The sequence below is a fragment of the Ranitomeya variabilis genome, chromosome 8 (genome assembly GCF_051348905.1).
Source record: "Ranitomeya variabilis isolate aRanVar5 chromosome 8, aRanVar5.hap1, whole genome shotgun sequence".
Classification (NCBI taxonomy): Eukaryota; Metazoa; Chordata; class Amphibia; order Anura; family Dendrobatidae; genus Ranitomeya; species Ranitomeya variabilis.
Window position 1 is genome coordinate 190536743 of NC_135239.1, and position 19671 is coordinate 190556413.

Here is a 19671-nt window from a genome sequence, read left to right on the forward strand (position 1 = left end):
GCTGGCAGCTTTTCATTAAAAAAGAGGAAAAGTGGTTTTCGAGAGGGTAAGGATCTTTACACGTGCAGAATAAAGGAAGGCTTTGTTGGGGTCAGGCAGAGAGAATTGTAAGGAGTAATGGTCCCTGGTGAAATTTAATTCTCTGAGATTCCTTTGAACAAAACGAACTTAGAGAAGATACATTAATATGGTAAAGGCGAGAGCACAAATGTTACATGACAGGGAAAAGGGTCCCTACTGTTCGGTCCCATAATACAAACATTTCACAAAACTGTTCATCGGAGGTTAAACCTTTCACGTGAATAACTTTTCAGAAACTACAGTTCTTGTTATAGACAGGACCGGATGCGTTGACTCCCATGTTTTCTGCCACACATGGTACAGCATGCGACGTCTGGGTTGAACCTTATAAACTGCGTTGATTTGCATTAAATGCCAAATTTTCCATATTGTGGAATTCGATAAGCCTTGGGTTAGAGTGAGCACCACAGACAGGAGGTGTTAATGCAATGGGGTTGGATAGGCCAAATGGCATGTGAAGCCGTAAGGAACAGAACTGGATATACGCAACGGTACTTTTAAACTGCAGTTGGATTGGCAGACAGGTGCTTTGATATAGCAGAGTCGACTGCGGATATCACCTTGAGCTAGCAGAGCTGGTTTGGCAGACAGACACTTTGGTATAAACTACAGAAAAGCCCAGCAGCAGAAAAGCTAGATTTTCCTGGAGACTCAGGGTGTCCACATGTGGTAGAAGTGTATTTCTACTACCTGCATACTCAAGCTGAATGCATCTGCCCGAGCATGACAAAAAAAAAAAAAAAGTATTTAGATACTGTACTGTGGCAAATATGGGCGTCAGGACGCTTACTTCAGAATATCTCATTTTAGACTTCAGGCACTTGATACATTTTTCAAATGATCATAGAATGTTTTAGATGGAAGGCACCTCCTGGGTCGTCGTGTCCAACCCCCTGCTCAATGTAGGATTCTCTAAACCATCTCAGATAGATGTCTGTCCAGCCTCTGTTTGAAGACCTCCATTGAAGGAGAACTCACCACTTCTCATGTCAGCCTGTTCCACTCATTGATCACCCTCACTGTCAAAAAGTTTTCTAATATCTAATCTATATCTTCTCCCTTTCAGTTTCATTCCATTGCTTCTCGTGTTTCCATGTGCGAATGATTAGAGATGGGCGGACACCTGGATGTTCGGGTCTGGCCAAATAGTTACAAAAAGTTCAGGTTCCAGAACAGTACCCAGACCCCATTCACTTGAATGGGGGGCCCGAACATCCAGTGTTTGCTGCGCTGTTATATGCATGACAGCACGGCGAACACCGCTTGAAAAGTGAATTTGAAATCTGAAATGTTGGCCTACTGAAATGTATGTTCAGTAAATGCACTCGATACTTGGTCGGGGCTCCTTTTGCATCAATGCGGCGCGGCATGGAGGTGATCAGCCTGTGGCACTGCTGAGGTGTTATGGAAACCCAGGTTGCTTTGAAAGCCTTCAGCTCATCTGCATAGTTTTACATAGAAGTAAAACTTGCCCTACTAGATGCACAGAGAAATATCTGCCAACCTGCGCCCATATTTTCTCGTTACTACCATTCTGCGTCTTCCAGTGGTTTACGGATTTACGATTCTCTATGCTGACGATAATGCAGTTCTGCTTCCTTCTTGTCTATATTTCTCCATCTCCTCTTTCTTCACTTCCTCATCTCTTTTCCTCCATAACCAAAGATCAGATAAGAAAATTCTATAATACAAAGGAGATGTTCCAGAGCCCAAGAACGCAGCAGCCAATGCACTGAAAGATGTGCTACCAAGCATGTAGCTATTCGTCTGACTGCCTCTTGAAAGGTCTAGTTCTTCCTTTATCCTTTTACGAATATTCTTTCAACTCTGCTTCAACTTTTCAGGTCATGAATGCACTGGCAGTCCAATGAAGGTTGCAGCCCATATTAAAGTGGTTAACGGTACTTAAATGGTGAGAGGGGCAGGCTGATACTCTCAGCCAGGGAATTCAATGTATATCCCTACTTGATATCTTTCAGTGCCTTGAACCTTCTCAAAGTTGGTTTTCATTTTTTGGTTGTAGGAGACCCAACTGCAAAACGAGAGAGTCTTGTTGCTACGACTTTTGGTGATGTCACCTTTAAGTGCTTACATTTTCCAGGGATGATCAAGCAAAAGTGCGGAGGTTCTTTTATACATAATGTATTTCACAAAAAAAAAAAAAAGTCTAGAGCTGAAATTTCGAACTAGAGGAACAAATGTTCTCCTTTAAGAACCCCCTACTCTCACCTAAAAAAGTTGTAAGGATTTGGAAATTGTTCCACAATTCATGCCTGGCTTCCCTTTAGTCTTTACAGTTTTGTAAAGGGTCTTTCAAAAAAAAAAAAAGGAAAAAAAAAAGGATGATCTGGTAGAGCTGCTCACTTCCAGATCCATTGTGAGCGAATCTGAAGTCAGTACGGCCGTCACAACCGCTAAGTAAGATCGTGCAACGTTGCGACAGGTGTGTGGATCACAATGTGATGTCACCAGTCACTCCCAATGCAAAAGCTGGCATCTATGCTGGATTACCCCTTTAAAAAGGACCCATTGCCAGGTCAAACATGACCAATGTGCCCCTACGTAAGCCAGGTTTGTGTTTTTTTGTATCTTGTTTTTAGTTCCAGAAAGGGGCAAATAGGCTGCTTTGCTTTATTACCCTGCAAGCAACTTCACCGCTTGGTAAAGACCATACAAATTTGTACTAAATGAAAGTTGGCTTAATAGGAAAAAAGTGCAAATAATAAAAAAAATAAAAAAATAAATAACGGACATAATAATTAATTTCTTGTTATTTCAGTGTAACAGGCCATAGTATACCAAGAGTCCAGACTATACCTGGGATTAAAGCAGCCTAGGCTTGATTATACCCCGGGTATATTATGGCTTAGGCCATTTTATACCCCTCATTCCAGATTATACCCCCCTTGATATCATTAGAGTTGAGTGATATACAATTTTTCAACATCTTAGTGGGGTCCAGGTTTGTGAGTTTTAAAAATTATTTGAACCAGAAAAACTCCAAAATCAGCTAAAATATGACACTACCACAAAGATATGATGAAGTAAAGAATCTACCGCACTCCTCAGTAGTGTTACACATTACAAGCAGCCGTGTAGGATCGAAAGAGCTGCACAAATTCACAGGAAGAGAAAAAAAAAAAACCCAACCAACCACATGGGGTGGATTTTGCAGCTATTAGAATCTTTATTTTTTAATAATAATCTTTATTTTTATATAGTGCTAACATATTCCGATGGGGCTCACAATCTATGTTTCCTATTAGTATGTCTTTGGATGTTGTCCTTGGTGGGATTGGAACCCAGGACCCCAGCGCTGCAAAGCTACAGTGCTAACCCCTGAGCCACCGGCTGCCCAAATTCTCACAAATTTGTCTGCTAAGGTATTTGCAGCGTGGAAAAATCTTCTGCGTTTTTCTTCCCTTCTTTCAATGCAGAAATACTGTGGAGTTGATGTGGAACCTGCAACATAATTTGACATGTGGGCTGCGTGGACAAAGCTTAGGAAAATCTCATCCACGATGGTGCTACAGTAATACGTTGATATTTTATAGCCGAAAATTCCTATAATTGCATACCCTAGAAATGCCAGGGCTTCCCTGATGTAGCCAAGTTTTCAGAAACGAGTGATCTAAAGGGATTAATAGGAAGCCGGTATAAATCAGCCTTCACGTCACTCCTCGTGGAGATGGCTGCTGTCCACAAGACTTTACATTAATTCATGCATTCTGTGAAGGGGACTGGAGGATTCAGAGGTAGGAATGAGGGGAACAGAGCGGAGGGTCCTGTTACGTTACAATGGGCATTAATTCATTAAATGCCAATCTGGCTCTAGATAATTGACGTATGTTAAAAATATAATCGTAATAAAAATAAAAAAAAATTATATATTTTTATTAAAGGAAATTATTTTTGTCTCACTGGCAGATTCCAATATTGGAAGGCATTATATAGTGCCACCATACTCCGTCACCATATGCCACTGTCATTCTTCACCACTGTATTAATGAACAATGAGGCTCAGGATAGAACGAGCCTACGGGTCTCATTTGGATAGTAGGCTGCAATACAAGGCCAGATGTCATTTGGACAGCACAATATATTCCTAATCATGTGGCGTTTCAAACAAATGACGACATCTAGAATTGCAAAAGAAAAAAAAAATCCAACATCTGTGCAATAGACATTGCTAATCCTCTGCACAAGAAATAAAAGATTATTGCCAACTCTTGCCAGGCCTGACTTTGATCTGAATATTTCATTTTGCATTTAATTCCCTTTGTTCAGCATAAATACGACTCTACACTCACAATTTTGTACAATTTCGCCGTCTCTTCCCCCGAAATGAAGGCTTAAGTATCTCTCTTGCTCTCTAATACATTTCATGTTCATTTTCCTCTTGCTCCAGACTCATTTCCTATGTATTTGGAATGAGCGGCAATTCACATCTATCAGTTCAAATAGCAGTTCATCAGTCGTGAGGGGGGTGGGGGGTGATGAGGTTTTGGGTACTACAGACCAGAAGTTATCCAGCTTGTCTGTGAACGGTGCTTCTATCAATCTTTATAGACAGTGGAGACTATCCAGTGACCGGCTGCCTCTCCCCTCCAGCCCGGCACTGCAAGGGGCTCAAAATGTAATGTGGAAATTACACCTATTGATGGCTTAATGGACTGGGCACAGCCCTTCTCGGCCTCAGAAACAGGCTGTTCTCAGTGATTAATGGAAGGCACCGTCCCGTCAGAGGTTTCCTCTTGGTAAACTTGTTGTTCTGTTTTTTTCCTGATGGAAGTGCTCGACTCACAAAGTCAATCCTGATGCCAACTGGGGGATACAAGTGGCGTATAATTATCTTAGCAGTATGTATTGGAAGGTAATATCTTTGATTGTCCGTTGCTCTGAAAAATTAGCCCTCAAGGCTTGACGTGAAATAGGTGCGTGTCTCGAAAGGCCCTAACCCTAGGGTTTCTACTCACTTCCCCCCCCCCCAAAGGCGGATGTAGGAAATCAATTTATTGACGAGCGGTTATAAAACATGTTTGGGGATTGACTTAATTTGAAATATTACTTTTATGCAGATGAGGCATAAAGAGACGTGAGGTAGAGGGGCTTATGGACATTTACATATTGTATATTCCCTATCCCTTATAGTTGTCATGGAAAGGAGATTTCTTCTAAATTGATATTTCACGCCACATATATATTCCAGTCCAGGTCTTACCCCTTGTGAGAAGATTCCTTGACTCTTTTTCTGATTTTTTTCCCCCCTTAAAGTTTTCTTGAGACAGGATTCCCAAACTGTACCTCGCAGCAATCTGCCAGCTTGGTATATTAGCACCAGGTCTATGAAAATTATGAAGACCAGGTCTCCAAATGGTGACTTTTGAGAATAATCAAGCAGTTAGGTAGTACACCCAGTGAACTAGAGTTCACTGGAGAAAGGTGCTAGCTTCTCGGAAGCCAACCACTGAGCTCCTATAGACCAATAGTAGACAGAGTGAAGGAGTCGTTCACTTCCCCCCCCCCCCCCCCCCCCATCTGGCCCAGTCCGGCATGACTTCCCCAGCCAGGACTCATCTGCAGAGATTACAATAAAGACATCGACTTTCCCATTTCCTGCACTGTCCCCATCTATTCCCGACCTGCATAAACTCCTTACCCTGCTGATACCCCAATACCGAGCCACTGCTGCTGTATGTGTCCTTATAACAGCACCTGTGGTGTGGTTCTGTGTGCCCTCTAGATGGCAAAACAAAGCCCTAGAATATATTAATTCCCTAGAAAACAGTGCCTCCATTTTTGCCTCCTAGAAAGTAATAATGCCCTGTGTTCTCTTTTGACAGTCACAATAACCTGAGTGCTCCTGTAACATTAAGTGCCCACTTAACATTTAATAATGTCCCAAGTCTCCCACCATACAGCTCCCATGTACCCAACAGAATGCCCCCACACAGTATACTAACCCCGTAGAAGCCCCCAACCCTGTATGATGGCCCCAAGCGGTATGAGGACACCCTCAGTAGCCTCCCCCACAATGTATGATGGCCTCCCCTTAGTAGCCCCCACTATTTCTAGACACCCTGTTTGTAGCCCCCACTACTCGCGTCGCTCTGCTTTGGACCTGCCGTTCTGTAGGCCACAGGACTAAAGCAACCTACAGAAGTGTAGGGAGATAGTGTATCCCTACTATGCTGCAGAGTGTAACTGTATGGGCGCAGATACAGTTAAAAAGTAGCATAGCTCTGGGTTAGGCCCCTCAGAGCACGGGGCCTAGGGTGTTCACACCCTCTGCCCCCAGGTAGCTACAATATTGCTCTGGATGCAAATATACTTCCTCAGGGTTATCAGTGAAGAAGGTTTGGCTGTCATCAAGCAGATAATGGGGGCTCTTGGTGTCACTACTGTGGGGTAGCCATGAGCTGGAAGTCACAACTCAGGAGGGGGACAGAGTGCTTTGGATGTGGCTCGTTACTGTCTCTCAGGCCTGAATGAGGCTCTCAAGATAAGAAAGGTTGACGACCACTGTCCTAAGTTAGTCTATTCCCTGAGATCAAGAGAAAAACCCGTGTCAAATTTTGGAGAGGATAAAACATAAGTGCGCATGCACTCTACTGCGGGCAGAACCCAAAACATAACGCATGCTCCCTTATGGTTTGAACTCAGCCTGCAGTAGAGCAGAGCAAATGCGCGAGCCGGCGATGTCTGTGCAGGCGTGAGATTTCTCCCAGCTATGTGGATGATGCAGGAGGTATCATCCACATCAATCAAAGCAGGCGGACAGGAATCAGCCGGGAGGAGGGATCGAAGCCTCAGAAACGATGCCTATCGGACCAGCCCAGCAGGAACTCCATAGAGCACAGGAGGTTTTTGGAAGCATATGGGTGGGAGATTATATACTCTTATGGAATGCAGCACAGGCGCTGATTAAGGTGCTAGTCTTAGTTCAGACATGAAATAACAGGTGACATGTTCCCTTTAATACTGAAAAGTTAACACTCGTTCCTTGCTGAAGCCGAATCAGCTCTGTTGACTCAGTGACATTGTTCATTTGTAAAAGAATATAATAAAATCACCAGCCTCATAGCAAATGCAGAAGCGCAACCTCCTCAGTATATGTATATTATGCACCTTGATATTCTAAAGCAATGAGATATTGTTCCCCATCTGAATTGTGACCTTGTCATGTCAAAAACATGGTAGAAAATTGTCCTGAAGTACTAGATCATTTAGCAATTTTGCAAAACACATGCACGAAAGTTAAAAGGTGAAAAGGCTTAACTCTGCCTCATTTGTATGAGGAGTACATTCACCGCACAAAAGACATCTTAACACTGGCGGAAACATTTCCACTGTCGCTTCTCCATGGAAATTTGGAATGTAATGTACTTGGATTTTGTTCTCGTAAAATTGTCTCTCTCTCAGATTCAGCTCTTTTATATGGCAGCCATTAAAAAAAATAAAAAAATCTTACAGTCCAGATCATGCACCTACCGTCAGTGATAGAGGTCCCTCCACCTTCATCCATCAGCCCCTGAATAATATCACATGAAGTGGCTGCCAGTGGCCGAGCTCGTGCCTGCGATGCCCTAACAGCTGGGCTAGATTACGCCAAGACTCCAAGCTAGGAGACAGCTCGGAAAAGTAAAGAAGTTTTACACAACTTTTTCAAAAGTTCCCTCACAGAGATTACATCTATTCAGTCAACCACACCACTAAGGCGAGCGGTCTTCTACAGGGTCAGGAGCTGCTGACCCAAACTGTGCCCTCTCACTGGTATAAGCAGGAGGCAGCCTCGTCTGCCACATTGGAGGAACACAAGGGCATTGATAAAGGCCACATCAGGCCAGCTTAAGAGAAGCGCTTACATGCTCTTTGCTATTGAGTTTGTCAGAGCTGCACTCCTTGCTTAGGAAGCCAGCAATCTGACTGTAAAGGGAGATGGTCGGTTAGGCAACGCAGTAGACTATAGACTTAAAACCCCTCTATCCTTGAAAATAAAGAGGATGTTTAATACATTAAGTAGCTTGCAGTGCATCTTAGTTGCACAGTCACTTTGCAATTTTAAGCATTTAATTAAGAACAACTCTTTAAAGCCAGGTGTACACAATGGGCAAACCAAGCCTTACACCAGTATCTTTGAACCTGTTAACGAATGAGGTGCTACCTCAAGTCCTGCTCCAGCATCACGAGTGTCTACCGACAGACCTGGCTTGGCTGCAACCACCGAGCACCTTTTCTTGTCTCTTGACAACGCCAGCTCTGCTACCTTGCTAGGTTCTACTACTTCACCAAAGATGAATCTCATCATCTCCAGCTCAGAACTTCCAACACTTTGCCGAGTCCATAGTTTCCATGTGGCCGACTGCCGCCTCTTTTGCTCCAGCTCCCAGCCAAATCTCTACAGCCTTTGTTGGCCCGCCATCGCTGCATGAACATCATCAGTCCATGCTGTATTCCATCTGATCATCTGGACCAAAGGCTTCATCTCTCCATGTAAGAAATTAAACACAGCCAACCAGCCACCCTAGATATGGTCCATATTTCACAATGATACATGGTGGCACTCAAATGGATTCCTAAACCAGAAAGAAGTGGCGACATGTCTAACTTTTATGATTTATCCTCAGATGACTGGAGACAAGAGTTGGGCATTTGTACTATGTGAGTAAATATTTCAATACTACATGAGCCATTGTAATGGGAAATGTCTGTGCCAACACCTGAGTACTAACTTCATGAGAAGTAGCGTAAAAGCCAAGACAAACAGAGGATATCAGTGATCACACGGATGTTGATAAATCCTCCCCTATAGACACTGGAATTACTACTGTTGGCACAATCATCATTGTTGTAATTGTGGAAAAATAAATGGTATCCATGGTAGAAGCACAGAGGGTGCGTCAGTAGTATAAATGAAATATCACCCATCCTCTGGAATTCAGTGCCCCAACACATCCGGTTATCCACTACTTTTGGATCCTTCAAAAGAAACCTGAAAACCCATCTCTTCAAAGAAGCTTACAGCCTGTAAAGACTACACGGCCACCTCAACACCAATGGAGCTACTGCAACCCTCGACCTACTGTCTCCTTCCCCATAATCCTGTAGATTGTAAGCCCGCAAGGGCAGGGTCCTCTTCCCGCTGTACCAGTCAGTCATTGTTAGTTTTGTTTACTGTAAGTGATATTTGTATTTTGATGTAACCCCTTCTCATGTACAGCACCATGGAATTAATGGTGCTATATAAATAAACAATAATAATAATAAATATAAGGGCATCGCGTGCATCTGCAAAAAATAAAATTGCCATTTATACTTCGATTTCTTGAAAGAAAATTATCGTGAATAACTAGGAAGAAAAGAAAAAAAAAATTAATTATCCCATGTCCATCCTGACACTGTTTGCCAACTATGGGACCAAGGAAGATTGGCTTCTGCTGTATTTGGCCAATACCAGTAGTCCCCCCTAGTTTAAATACATTTCTCAAAAAAAAAATTAAATAAAGGGAACACTAAAATACCACATCCTAGATGTCACTTAATGAAATATTCCAGTTACAAATCTTTATTCATTACATAGAGGAATGTGTTGAGAACAATCAAAAAAAAAAAAAAAAGATCAATGTAAATCCAAAAATTAATATCCCATGGAGGTCTGGGTTTGGAATGATACTCAAAATCAAAGTGGAAAAAAAACAAATTACAGGCTTATCTAACGTGAGTGGAAGTGCCTCAAGACATGGAACTGATGCTCAGTAGCGTGTGTGGCCTACATGTGCCTGTATGACCTCCCTACAAAGCCTAGGCATGCTCCTGATGAGGCGGCCGATGTTCTTCTGAGGGATCTCCTCCCAGACCGGGACTATAGCAGCAGTCAACTCCTGGAAAGTCCGTGGTGCAACATGGCGTTGGTGGATGGAACGAGACATGATGTCCCACATGTGCTCGACTGGACTCAGGTCTAGGGAATGGGCGGGCCAGTCTATAGTATCAGTGCCTTCATCATGAAGGAACTGCTGACACTTCATCCACATGAGGCCTAGCATTGTCATGCATCAGAAGGAACCCATGTTGAGGAGAGCCATAAGATCAAATACTTACCGTATTTTTTGGACTATAAGACGCACCGGACTATAAGGCGCACCCAGGTTTTAGAGGTGGAAAATAGGGAAAAAAATATTTGAAACAAAATAATGTGGTAAAATATTTAATAACATACTATTATATGTGGTGTTATTATATATAATAGTATGTTATTATGTTGGAAGCTGCGGGACCAGTGTGGTGTCTGTACAGTACTATATGAAGATGCTGGAGGGTGAGTATAAGAATGGGGGCACAGGGCTTATATTGAAAGCACCACTCCAGCACTGCAGAATAACACTGGAGTGCTGCTTTAAAATCCCATGGGAGAACTATAACTCCCAGAATGTCCTGCAGATCCTATGACATGCTGGGAGTTATAGTTCACTAAAGGAGTGGCAGAGTGCTTTATTGTGTTTTGTAGACTAACCTCTTAATTGTCTCTCTTGGTTCTCCTCCTATCTCTCTGACCGATCCTTCGCTGTATGTTTTGCTGGTTCATCCTCCTCTCACCTTCCCCTTACTGTTGGGGTTCCTCAAGGATCAGTCCTAGGCCCCCTCCTCTTCTCTTTGTATACTGCCCCTATTGGACAAACAATCAGTAGATTTGGGTTCCAGTACCATCTCTATGCTGATGACACCCAATTATACACCTCTTCTCCTGATATCACGCCGACCTTTTTAGAAAACACCAGTGATTTTCTTACCGCTGTCTCTAACATCATGTCCTCCCTCTATCTGAAACTGAACCTGTCAAAAACTGAACTCCTCCTGTTCTCTCCCTCTACTAACCTACCTTTGCCTGACATTGCCATCTCCGTGTGCGGTTCCACCATTACTCCCAAGCAACATGCCCGCTGCCTTGGGGTCATCCTTGATTCCGAGCTTTCATTCACCCCCCACATCCGATCACTGGCTCGCTCTTCTTATCTGCATCTCAAAAACATTTCTAGAATTCGTCCTTTTCTTACTTACGACTCTGCAAAAACTTACTGTTTCTCTTATTCATTCCCGTCTGGACTATTGTAACTCTCTACTAATCAGCCTCCCTCTTACCAAACTCTCCCCGCTCCAATCTGTCCTGAATGCTGCTGCCAGGATCATATTACTCACCAACCGTTACACCGATGCCTCTACCTTGTGCCAGTCATTACACTGGCTACCCATCCACTCCAGAATCCAGTACAAAACTACTACCCTCATCCACAAAGCACTCCATGGCTCAGCACCACCCTACATCTCCTCTCTGGTCTCAGTCTACCACCCTACCCGTGCCCTCCGCTCCGCTAATGACCTCAGGTTAGCATCCTCAATAATCAGAACCTCCCTGTTATGATCCTGGTGGTAGGATCTCAAACTGACCTGACAAATATACCCTGAGTATATAGGACAAGTTCTGGGGATGTGGAAGCTATACTGACCGCAATCCTGATCCTATCCAAACACACTACAGGCAGCTGTGGAACGTTACCTGAAAACCGAGACGTCTCGTCACAGCCTGAGAAACTGACTACCCCTAGAAAGAAAGCAAAGACCTCACTTGCCTCAGATAAATATACCCCAAAGTTTTAGATAGCCCCCCACAAATAATAACGGTGAGTCAAGGGGAAAACAAACGTAGAGATGAAACAGATTTAGCAAATGAGGCCCGCTAATACTAGATAGGCAGAAAATAGATAGGTGTCTGTGCGGTCAGTACAAAAACTATCAAAAGTAAACCACGCAGAGAATACAAGAACCCCCACACCGACTCACGATGTGAGGGGCGCACTCTGCACCCCAGAACTAACCAGCAAGCAAAAAAATCACATAAAAGCAAGCTGGGCTGAACTCATAATATAATGAGAAACGTTTTCAAGGAAATAATGAGAAACTGAACAAGCAAACTTAGCTTCACATAGCAGGAGACTGGTCACAAGGAATATTCAGGAGAGCACAGGATCAGGACTGAATACACCGACAGCAGGCGACAAGTAAAAGTCCAGGTGAGTTAAATAGGCCCAGCCTAGCAGGAGATGAAACAGCTGAGCCCAGCCATATCGCTAAAGGCCACCAGAGGGAGCCCAAGACCAAACTCACACAGTACCACTCATGACCACAGGAGGGAGCCCGAGAACGGAATTCACAACACTCCCACTCCCGTCTCCAAGACTTTACACGTGCTGCGCCGATTCTTTGGAATGCACTACCTAGGTTAATACGATTAATCCCCAATCCCCAGTTTTAAGCGTGCCCTAAAAACTCATTTGTTCAGACTGGCCTACCGCCTCAACGCATTAACCTAACTATCCCTGTGTGGCCTATTAAAAATAGAAAAAAAACCCAAAACACATAATCAGGTTCCTTGCATCGTGTTCTCATACACTTTATGCAGTTAATAGCCTCTGTGTCTGTACTGCTACATACCGTATTTTCCGCTTTGTAAGACGCACTTTATTTCCCCCAAATTTGGGGGGGAAATGGGGGTGCGTCTTACAAAGCAGATATACCGCTTACCGTTACAGGCTGGGATGAGGGGGTGTCCGCTGCTGCCTGCTGCTGCTGCCGCCCACCACCGCTGCTGCTGCCGCCCGCCACGGCTGTCGCCCGCCACCGCGGTTGTCCGCTGCTACTCCGGTGCTGCGGGGGCTCTGGCGACATTTTGTGAAAGACCAGAGCCCCCCGGCAGTTCGTCCATGCGTTCCTTCCTGTATGACTGACTCCGGGAAAATGGCCGCCGAAATCTCAGGAGATGAGATTTCAGCGCTGAGATCTCATCTCTCGAGATTCCGGCGGCCATTTTCCCGGAGTCAGTCATACAGGAATACATGGACGAACTGCCAGGGGGCTCTGGCCTTTCACAATATGTCGGCAGAGCCCCTGCAGCACCGGAAACAGCCCTGCAGCCCCGAAGCCCCCCTGCAGCACAGGAGCCCCCCCGCAGACCGCCTCATCCCAGCCTGCAGCACAGGAGCCCCCCTGCAGACCCCCTCATCCCAGCCTGCTGCATAGGAGCCCCCCTGCAGACCACCTCATCCCAGCCTGCAGCAATGATCCACTCCTGCCTCCAGCAACGACCCTGGGACCCTGATCCACCGCAGCCACAACCCCTGGTAAGTAATAAGACGCATGGATTATAAGACGCCCCACCAATTTATTAAAAAAAGTTTTTTCCTATTTTTCTCCTCAAAATTAGGGGTGCGTCTTATAATCCGGAGCGTCTTACAAAGCGAAAAATACTTAGGCTGTTAACTGGTTCATGCAGCTTTACATGAACACCCGAGCCTTACACTATGGCTGGTCCAAATAACTAAAGCAATTGTTACCATCCACCTCTCGTGTCTCCCCTTTTCCTCATAGGTTGTAAGCTTGCGAGCAGGGCCCTCATTCCTCCTGGTATCTGTTTTGAACTGTGATTTCTGTTATGCTGTAATGTCTATTGTAATTGTGGCAGCCAGCCACTGTGGTGAGGTAAAAGCAACCCATGACTGCACACAGAGCCCTCCCTCTTGTTGCCTCTCCACAGCACAGGTTATAAGAGGAAGCCTGCAGATTCTAGTGGAGAGCCTGAAGGACCTGTGATGATGTCAAGAAGAGGGCGGGTTCTGTGCTGCCATGTGATGCTCCAGCCCGCCCACTTCTGACATCGCACAGGTCCTCCTTGCACAGCACTCAGCGTGGAGCCCAGGCAGGTATGCAGCGATCTCCTCTCCCCTGACACACAGATCTCCCCAGCTGCTGCAGGAATCAGCGCTGGGGAAACCATGTGTGTCCCTGCTTAAGTGCAGTATTCATTTGCTGCTCCTGGCTCATCGCTCAGCTGATAGGTGGGTGGGGAAGCAGCTAATGAATATTCACTGCACTTATCGGGACCACATGGTTTCCCCAGCACTGATTCCCGGCAGCCGGGACATTTTTCTGCCTCCTGAAGTGGGATAACAGTGGGATCCCACTCGCTGCTGCCCCCCTCCCCACATGCTACATCCCTACCATAAGACGCACCCACACTTTCCTCCCAAATTTGGAGGAAAAAAAGTGCGTCTTATGGTCAGAAAAATACGGTAATTAACCTCAAGACATAAGAGATTGAGAGAAGCAACCCATAACATGTACTGTTTAACCTTACATAAGATTTCCCAGATCAGTGAGACCCTAAAGATGGCTGCCATTTCCTGTATCAATACACCATGTGCTGATATCCAAGATGATCAGTGAGACCCTAAAGATGGCTGCCATTTCCTGTATCAGCACACCATGTGCTAGTATCCAAGATGATGCCCACCCTGATGACCTCATGGATCCACCCACAGTGACGCCCACCCTGATGACCTCATGGACCAACCCACCCTGATGACCTCATGGATCCGCCCATGGACTTGCTCATTGACCAACCCACTAACCAATGAAATACATCAGATCACTCCCATTTTAGAGCTAACCGAGCCCCCTTACAGGGACTATATAAACTTGTGTTTTAAGCCAAATAAAGTCCTTCTTGGAGCTGAGTCACAGATTGATCAAGGAGAGTTTACATCCAATTGTGGTGTATTTCTTTTGGTGCGCACCTGATCAATATCCATTAGGCCAGGAGTAGGCAACTAGAGAATTGAACATTGTATTAATTGTTCAACCCAACACCCAGGGCCAACCGCACCAGCATATGGTCTCATCCTGGTACCAAATGGCAGTCATGGTACCTCTGACAGGAACATGGAGGCCTGTGCAGTCCTCCAAAGAAATGCCTACCCACACCACTACTGACCCACTGCAAAACCTGTCATGCTGGAGGGTATTGCAGGCAGAACGTTCTCCATTGCGTCTCCAGGCTGTCATGTCTATCATATGTGCTTAATGCAAACTTGCTCACATCTGTTCAGAGCACAGGCCACCAATGTCGAATCTGCCAATCTTGTCTGGAAAATGCCAATTGCTCTGTACGGTGTTAGACTGTAAGCACAACACCCTCTTGTGGACATCAGGCCCTCATACCACCCTCATGGAGTCAGTTTCTGACAGTTCGAGCAGACACATGGATGTTAGTGGCCTGCTGGAGGTCATTTTGCAGGGCTCTGGCAGTGCCTTGGAGAAGGTAGCGGTCTGGCTTCTGGGTTGTTGCCCTCCTACAGCCCCCTCCATATCTCCTGGTATCTTCTCCATGCTCTGGACACTATGTTGACAATCACAGCTTCCCTTCTTGTCACAGCTCACACTGATGTGCCATCCTGGATGAGCTGCACTACCTGAGCAACTTCTCTGTGTTGTAGACACCGCCTCTTGCTACTGTACAGTATCTCTGGGGGTGAGAGAAATGACAAAATGCAAAAGTGACCAAAACAACAGACAAAAAGGATGAGAACAGAGAAATGGTCTGTGGTCACAACTAGTCCTTTATAGGGAGTCTTGCCAATTGCCTATCATTTCTACCTGTTTTCTGTTCCATTGGCACAACAGCATGCAAAATTGATTCACAATCAGTGTGACTTCATAACTGGACAGGATGGTTTCACAGAAGTGTGATTGACATGGAGTTAAACGTCAAAATGTAAGTGATCCTTTAATTTTTCTTCAGCAGTGAGTGGCACCATTCAAACAGTTCAGGACTCCTGCAGGGTCAAAACCTCCAGCCGTCTGACCCATATGCCCCATGCTGTTGACAATGGATAAGCTGTAATGACAGGACAGCCTAAACGCAGGAGAACGGCAGAATCCAGCATTAGTTTTGGTTTCTGCTCCTCTCTATTCTTGAGCACAAGCCCTCTCCATTTTCGCTGCATAGACTTCAAGTTTTGTTAGCCAAGGAAGACACCGGACCTGGTTCATATCCAGTATTATAATAAACAAGATCACAGATCAACAGTCAGGAGAACAGTAACATGTACACTGGGTGTAAAACATTAATGACCAGTGAAACATTCTCTTTATTGCATAAATGTGCCTGCCTTAGAGCTTATGCAGATGACCAGAAGTGGTCCAAGTGCAATGCAACAAAACATCGGATCACACATGGACAAGTTTATGGGTCCGTACCCTTTTTTTTTTTTTTTTACCTGGCCCTGATCGGTGGAGGATGGAGATAGATATATAGATGTATAGATATATTTCATATTCTGCATACCTGAGTTGAATCCAATATTTAGATCGCACTTAGCCATGCAAGTCAATGGGTCATATGACGCCATCCGAGTGCAGTCCAATTGCCACGGACTGACAGAATGACGATGGGTGAATTTTCTCATTTATCTTCTCATTTGAATCGGATCACATTGTGATCATACTCGATGAAGGTGTGATTTGCATAATCAACCTGATTCTCTGGCATGAGAACATATGCTCGTCTGCACCTGCCCATGTCATAGCGAGTTTCGGCAATTACTCAAAAGCAGTTCTAGTGCAAGAGACCACCCCCACTAAATGACATTTATATGCCTCTATACTGCATCTGAATAAAGAAAGGTTTGTGAAGACCATCCCTTTAAATCTGAAAAAGAACAGATTATAAAAATAAATAAATAAATAAAAAATAAATAAAGTAAATTAAAAAAGCAGTAAAATCTATTAGCTCACCAACAGGTTTATAAAATAATTGTTACTCGCCAAAGTGTAATTAGAAAAGTTTGTGAGGTGCAGAAAGTTCTCACATTTGTTTCGCTAGATTGTGAAGTCCTCCTCGGCTTCACGGGCAAGCGCCGCTATTACATGGGAACAGGAGTTCTTACAGCCAATTAATTGAATGTCCTTTGTAAAATGAGAAGGTGCTCAGCAGAGTATCACGACTTTAGGTACTCGACAAGCAAATTATGCAAATGGATTCTAATTAATTCGCAAAATTTAATTTGTCTAGCCGGTAACACTGCGCTGTAAACGCCAGACACCATGATGGAGTCAAAGCAAGAAGAAGAAAAAAAAAAAAAACAGCAAATATTTAACATTCACTGTCACAAAAGGTAAACAAGTATATCCTGGTCCCTCAGGGGTTAAAGGAGATCATCCCAAAAACTGCAAAGAAAAAAAAAAAAAAGCTGTTTTTTTCAGCAAATTTTTTTTAGGCTGTGTACACGTGGCTCGGTACTTATGCAGCATCAATTCCGCAGCAGCCAGATGTTACAGCATAGTGGATGGCATTTCAAGAAATCCCATGCCCACTATTCATCCACAGACATCTGCGGAGACGGACATGTGGTGCGTCTCTCCAGACTGCAGCATGTTCATTTCATCAATAGAATGTATTGGATGTGGTGAATCCGCACGGTTCAGTGATCACACGCAGGTTCAACAGACGGCAGCGCTTTTGGACACGGCTACTTCCAGATCGTGGGCACCCGGCATAAAAACCATTTTCTAGAGTGGAAACCGGGAAAAAGTAGGAAAAGAAAAAGAAAAAAAAAAAAAAAGTTTAGGGTCAAGTCATTCTTGAAACTTTTATATCTTTCCAAATCAAAACAAAAATTATGGAGCAGGAACATGTTGGTGTAGGTGCACATTCACACTGCGGACATAATCAATGAGAAAAACAAAATGAACAAATACCCTGCGGTAAGTAAATAGTAATAATGTGTGTAAATAACATGGGGCACTTGGATGACATTATTTCGATAACAAAAGTGGAAAAGCCGTCCCACCGCGACAAAGTGTACCCTAATCAGGACGGCACTATCTTTATTATTGCCCCCCACTACAGGTAACACTCGGCATTTAGCTGTCTGCCATGGTAGCCCACCGATCTCAGTGGAGGGGGGAGCAGCAACGAGCGCCAAAACAACCGCACAGTTTAGACCGGCGCTATGAGCTCCCTCCATACACGCACACCCCAACATAGCAAGGTACCGCTACGTCCTAAGTGACGAAAGGGTTAAAGTCATTTGGCTGCAATACCCGACACATCCTGTGCACAGGGGCGGCGCTGTCTTTAGACATCATTTACCCTACCCCTTTCCCCCCCCCACAGACACATTATATATATATATATATATATATATATATATATATATATATATATATATATATATATATATATATATATACATACATACATACATACATACATACATACATACATACATACATACATACATACATACATACATACATACATACACACACACACACATTATATATATATTTTTTTTTTTTTAACAAAAAGAGTTTTAGAGTCACAAGTTACATAAGTTTTTTTCTATTTTTTTGGGTGGTCTGGGGTAACTTTATACCCTCACTGCACAGTCACCTTACAATGTATGCAGCGTTATTACAGTGCAGACACTTGGAATGTGAGGGGTTAATTTCAGAAAAATTAATAATAAAAAACCGCACCTGTTGCTCGTCGCCCTTCCCACTCGGCTGCTCCCTAGAAACTTGGAGGAGCAGGTTCCCGACATACTGTTCCGCCTTCACAGACCGACCTCCGTCCTCAGGCCCCGGCCGCCACAGATCCCGCGGCGCCATCTTGTCACATGTGTATCTAGTGTCAACACTTGCAGGAAAGTTCCTGATTGGCTGCGACGCACCGGACGAAAGTGCGGATTGGCTGGTTAGAGGTTAGTGGGCGTGGCCTTGACTTACCTGGCGCAGGTGACTGCCTGAGCAGTATTGTGCACAGCGCCGTGTACACGGGGAGAAGCCTTCTGTTATCAGCGCTGTACACGGGCAGACTGATATCCTGCTTCTTAACATTGCAAATCCCCCCCAGCATTCTCTCAGACAAATTGCATTAGATTTACAAAGGTAAAAACCTTTTTTTTTTCCCCTCAAGAAACAACTTGGATTTGAGTTATTTGTTTATTTTTATTTTCAGCAAAAAACAAACAAAAACAAAACTTTTTATGCTTTGGAACATACTTTTTTTTAATTTTTTGATGTTGTTTTTCCTCCTTTTTAAGTTGTTAAAGGGGTGGTTCAGCTTTGCTGACCATGTGTTTGTTTTTTTTTGATGCATGTATTTGGGGGCCAGAGATCTTTTTTTTTTTACCCCAATTTGCTTTGATGAAAAATGTTGCACTGAGGTCATAAATCAGCTCAGAAGACAGAGATAAAAGAGCCAGAATCTCTCCTGTAACACCGAGAGTGGCTCACTAACCGATTCTCAGTTACCTCGTTCTGCATCCATTGAAGCAAATGAAATAATAAATAATAAATTAATAAATATTAATATTTTTTTTTTAAATAAATATTAATAAATTAATATTAATTTATAAATATATATAGTAAATAAATAATAAATTAATAAATATTAATTTTTTAATAAATATTAATAAATTAATATTAATTTAATAATATATATATATATATATATATATATATATATATATATATATATATATATTTATTTAGCCCTAATGCATGCACTTAAGTACAGAAATAAAAATGATCCCAAAAGAGTGGAGAACCCCTTTAAGTAAAAAAAAATAAAAAATGAGGGGGTGGGAAACAGTAATAACATACCAATTAATGATTAACCCTAATTTTTTGGGGGTGGAAATTCTTTTTTTTTCTACTTTTATTTTCGGCTTCATTTCATGCCCGGATTCTTCA

The 19671-nt window shown here is 43.6% G+C and overlaps 1 protein-coding gene across 1 annotated transcript in view; it reads right to left on the reverse strand.

Moving 5' to 3' along the window:
* Nucleotides 1-18637, reverse strand: part of LOC143788783 (uncharacterized) — a 30848-nt gene extending 12211 nt beyond the window's left edge. Inside the window, exon 1 of the mRNA XM_077278665.1 lies at nt 18454-18637. Within this exon, the coding sequence (XP_077134780.1) occupies nt 18454-18585 (132 nt within the window). The 5' untranslated portion in view covers nt 18586-18637. The remainder of the gene's footprint in view (nt 1-18453) is intronic.
* Between the last annotated feature and the right edge of the window lie 1034 nt (nt 18638-19671).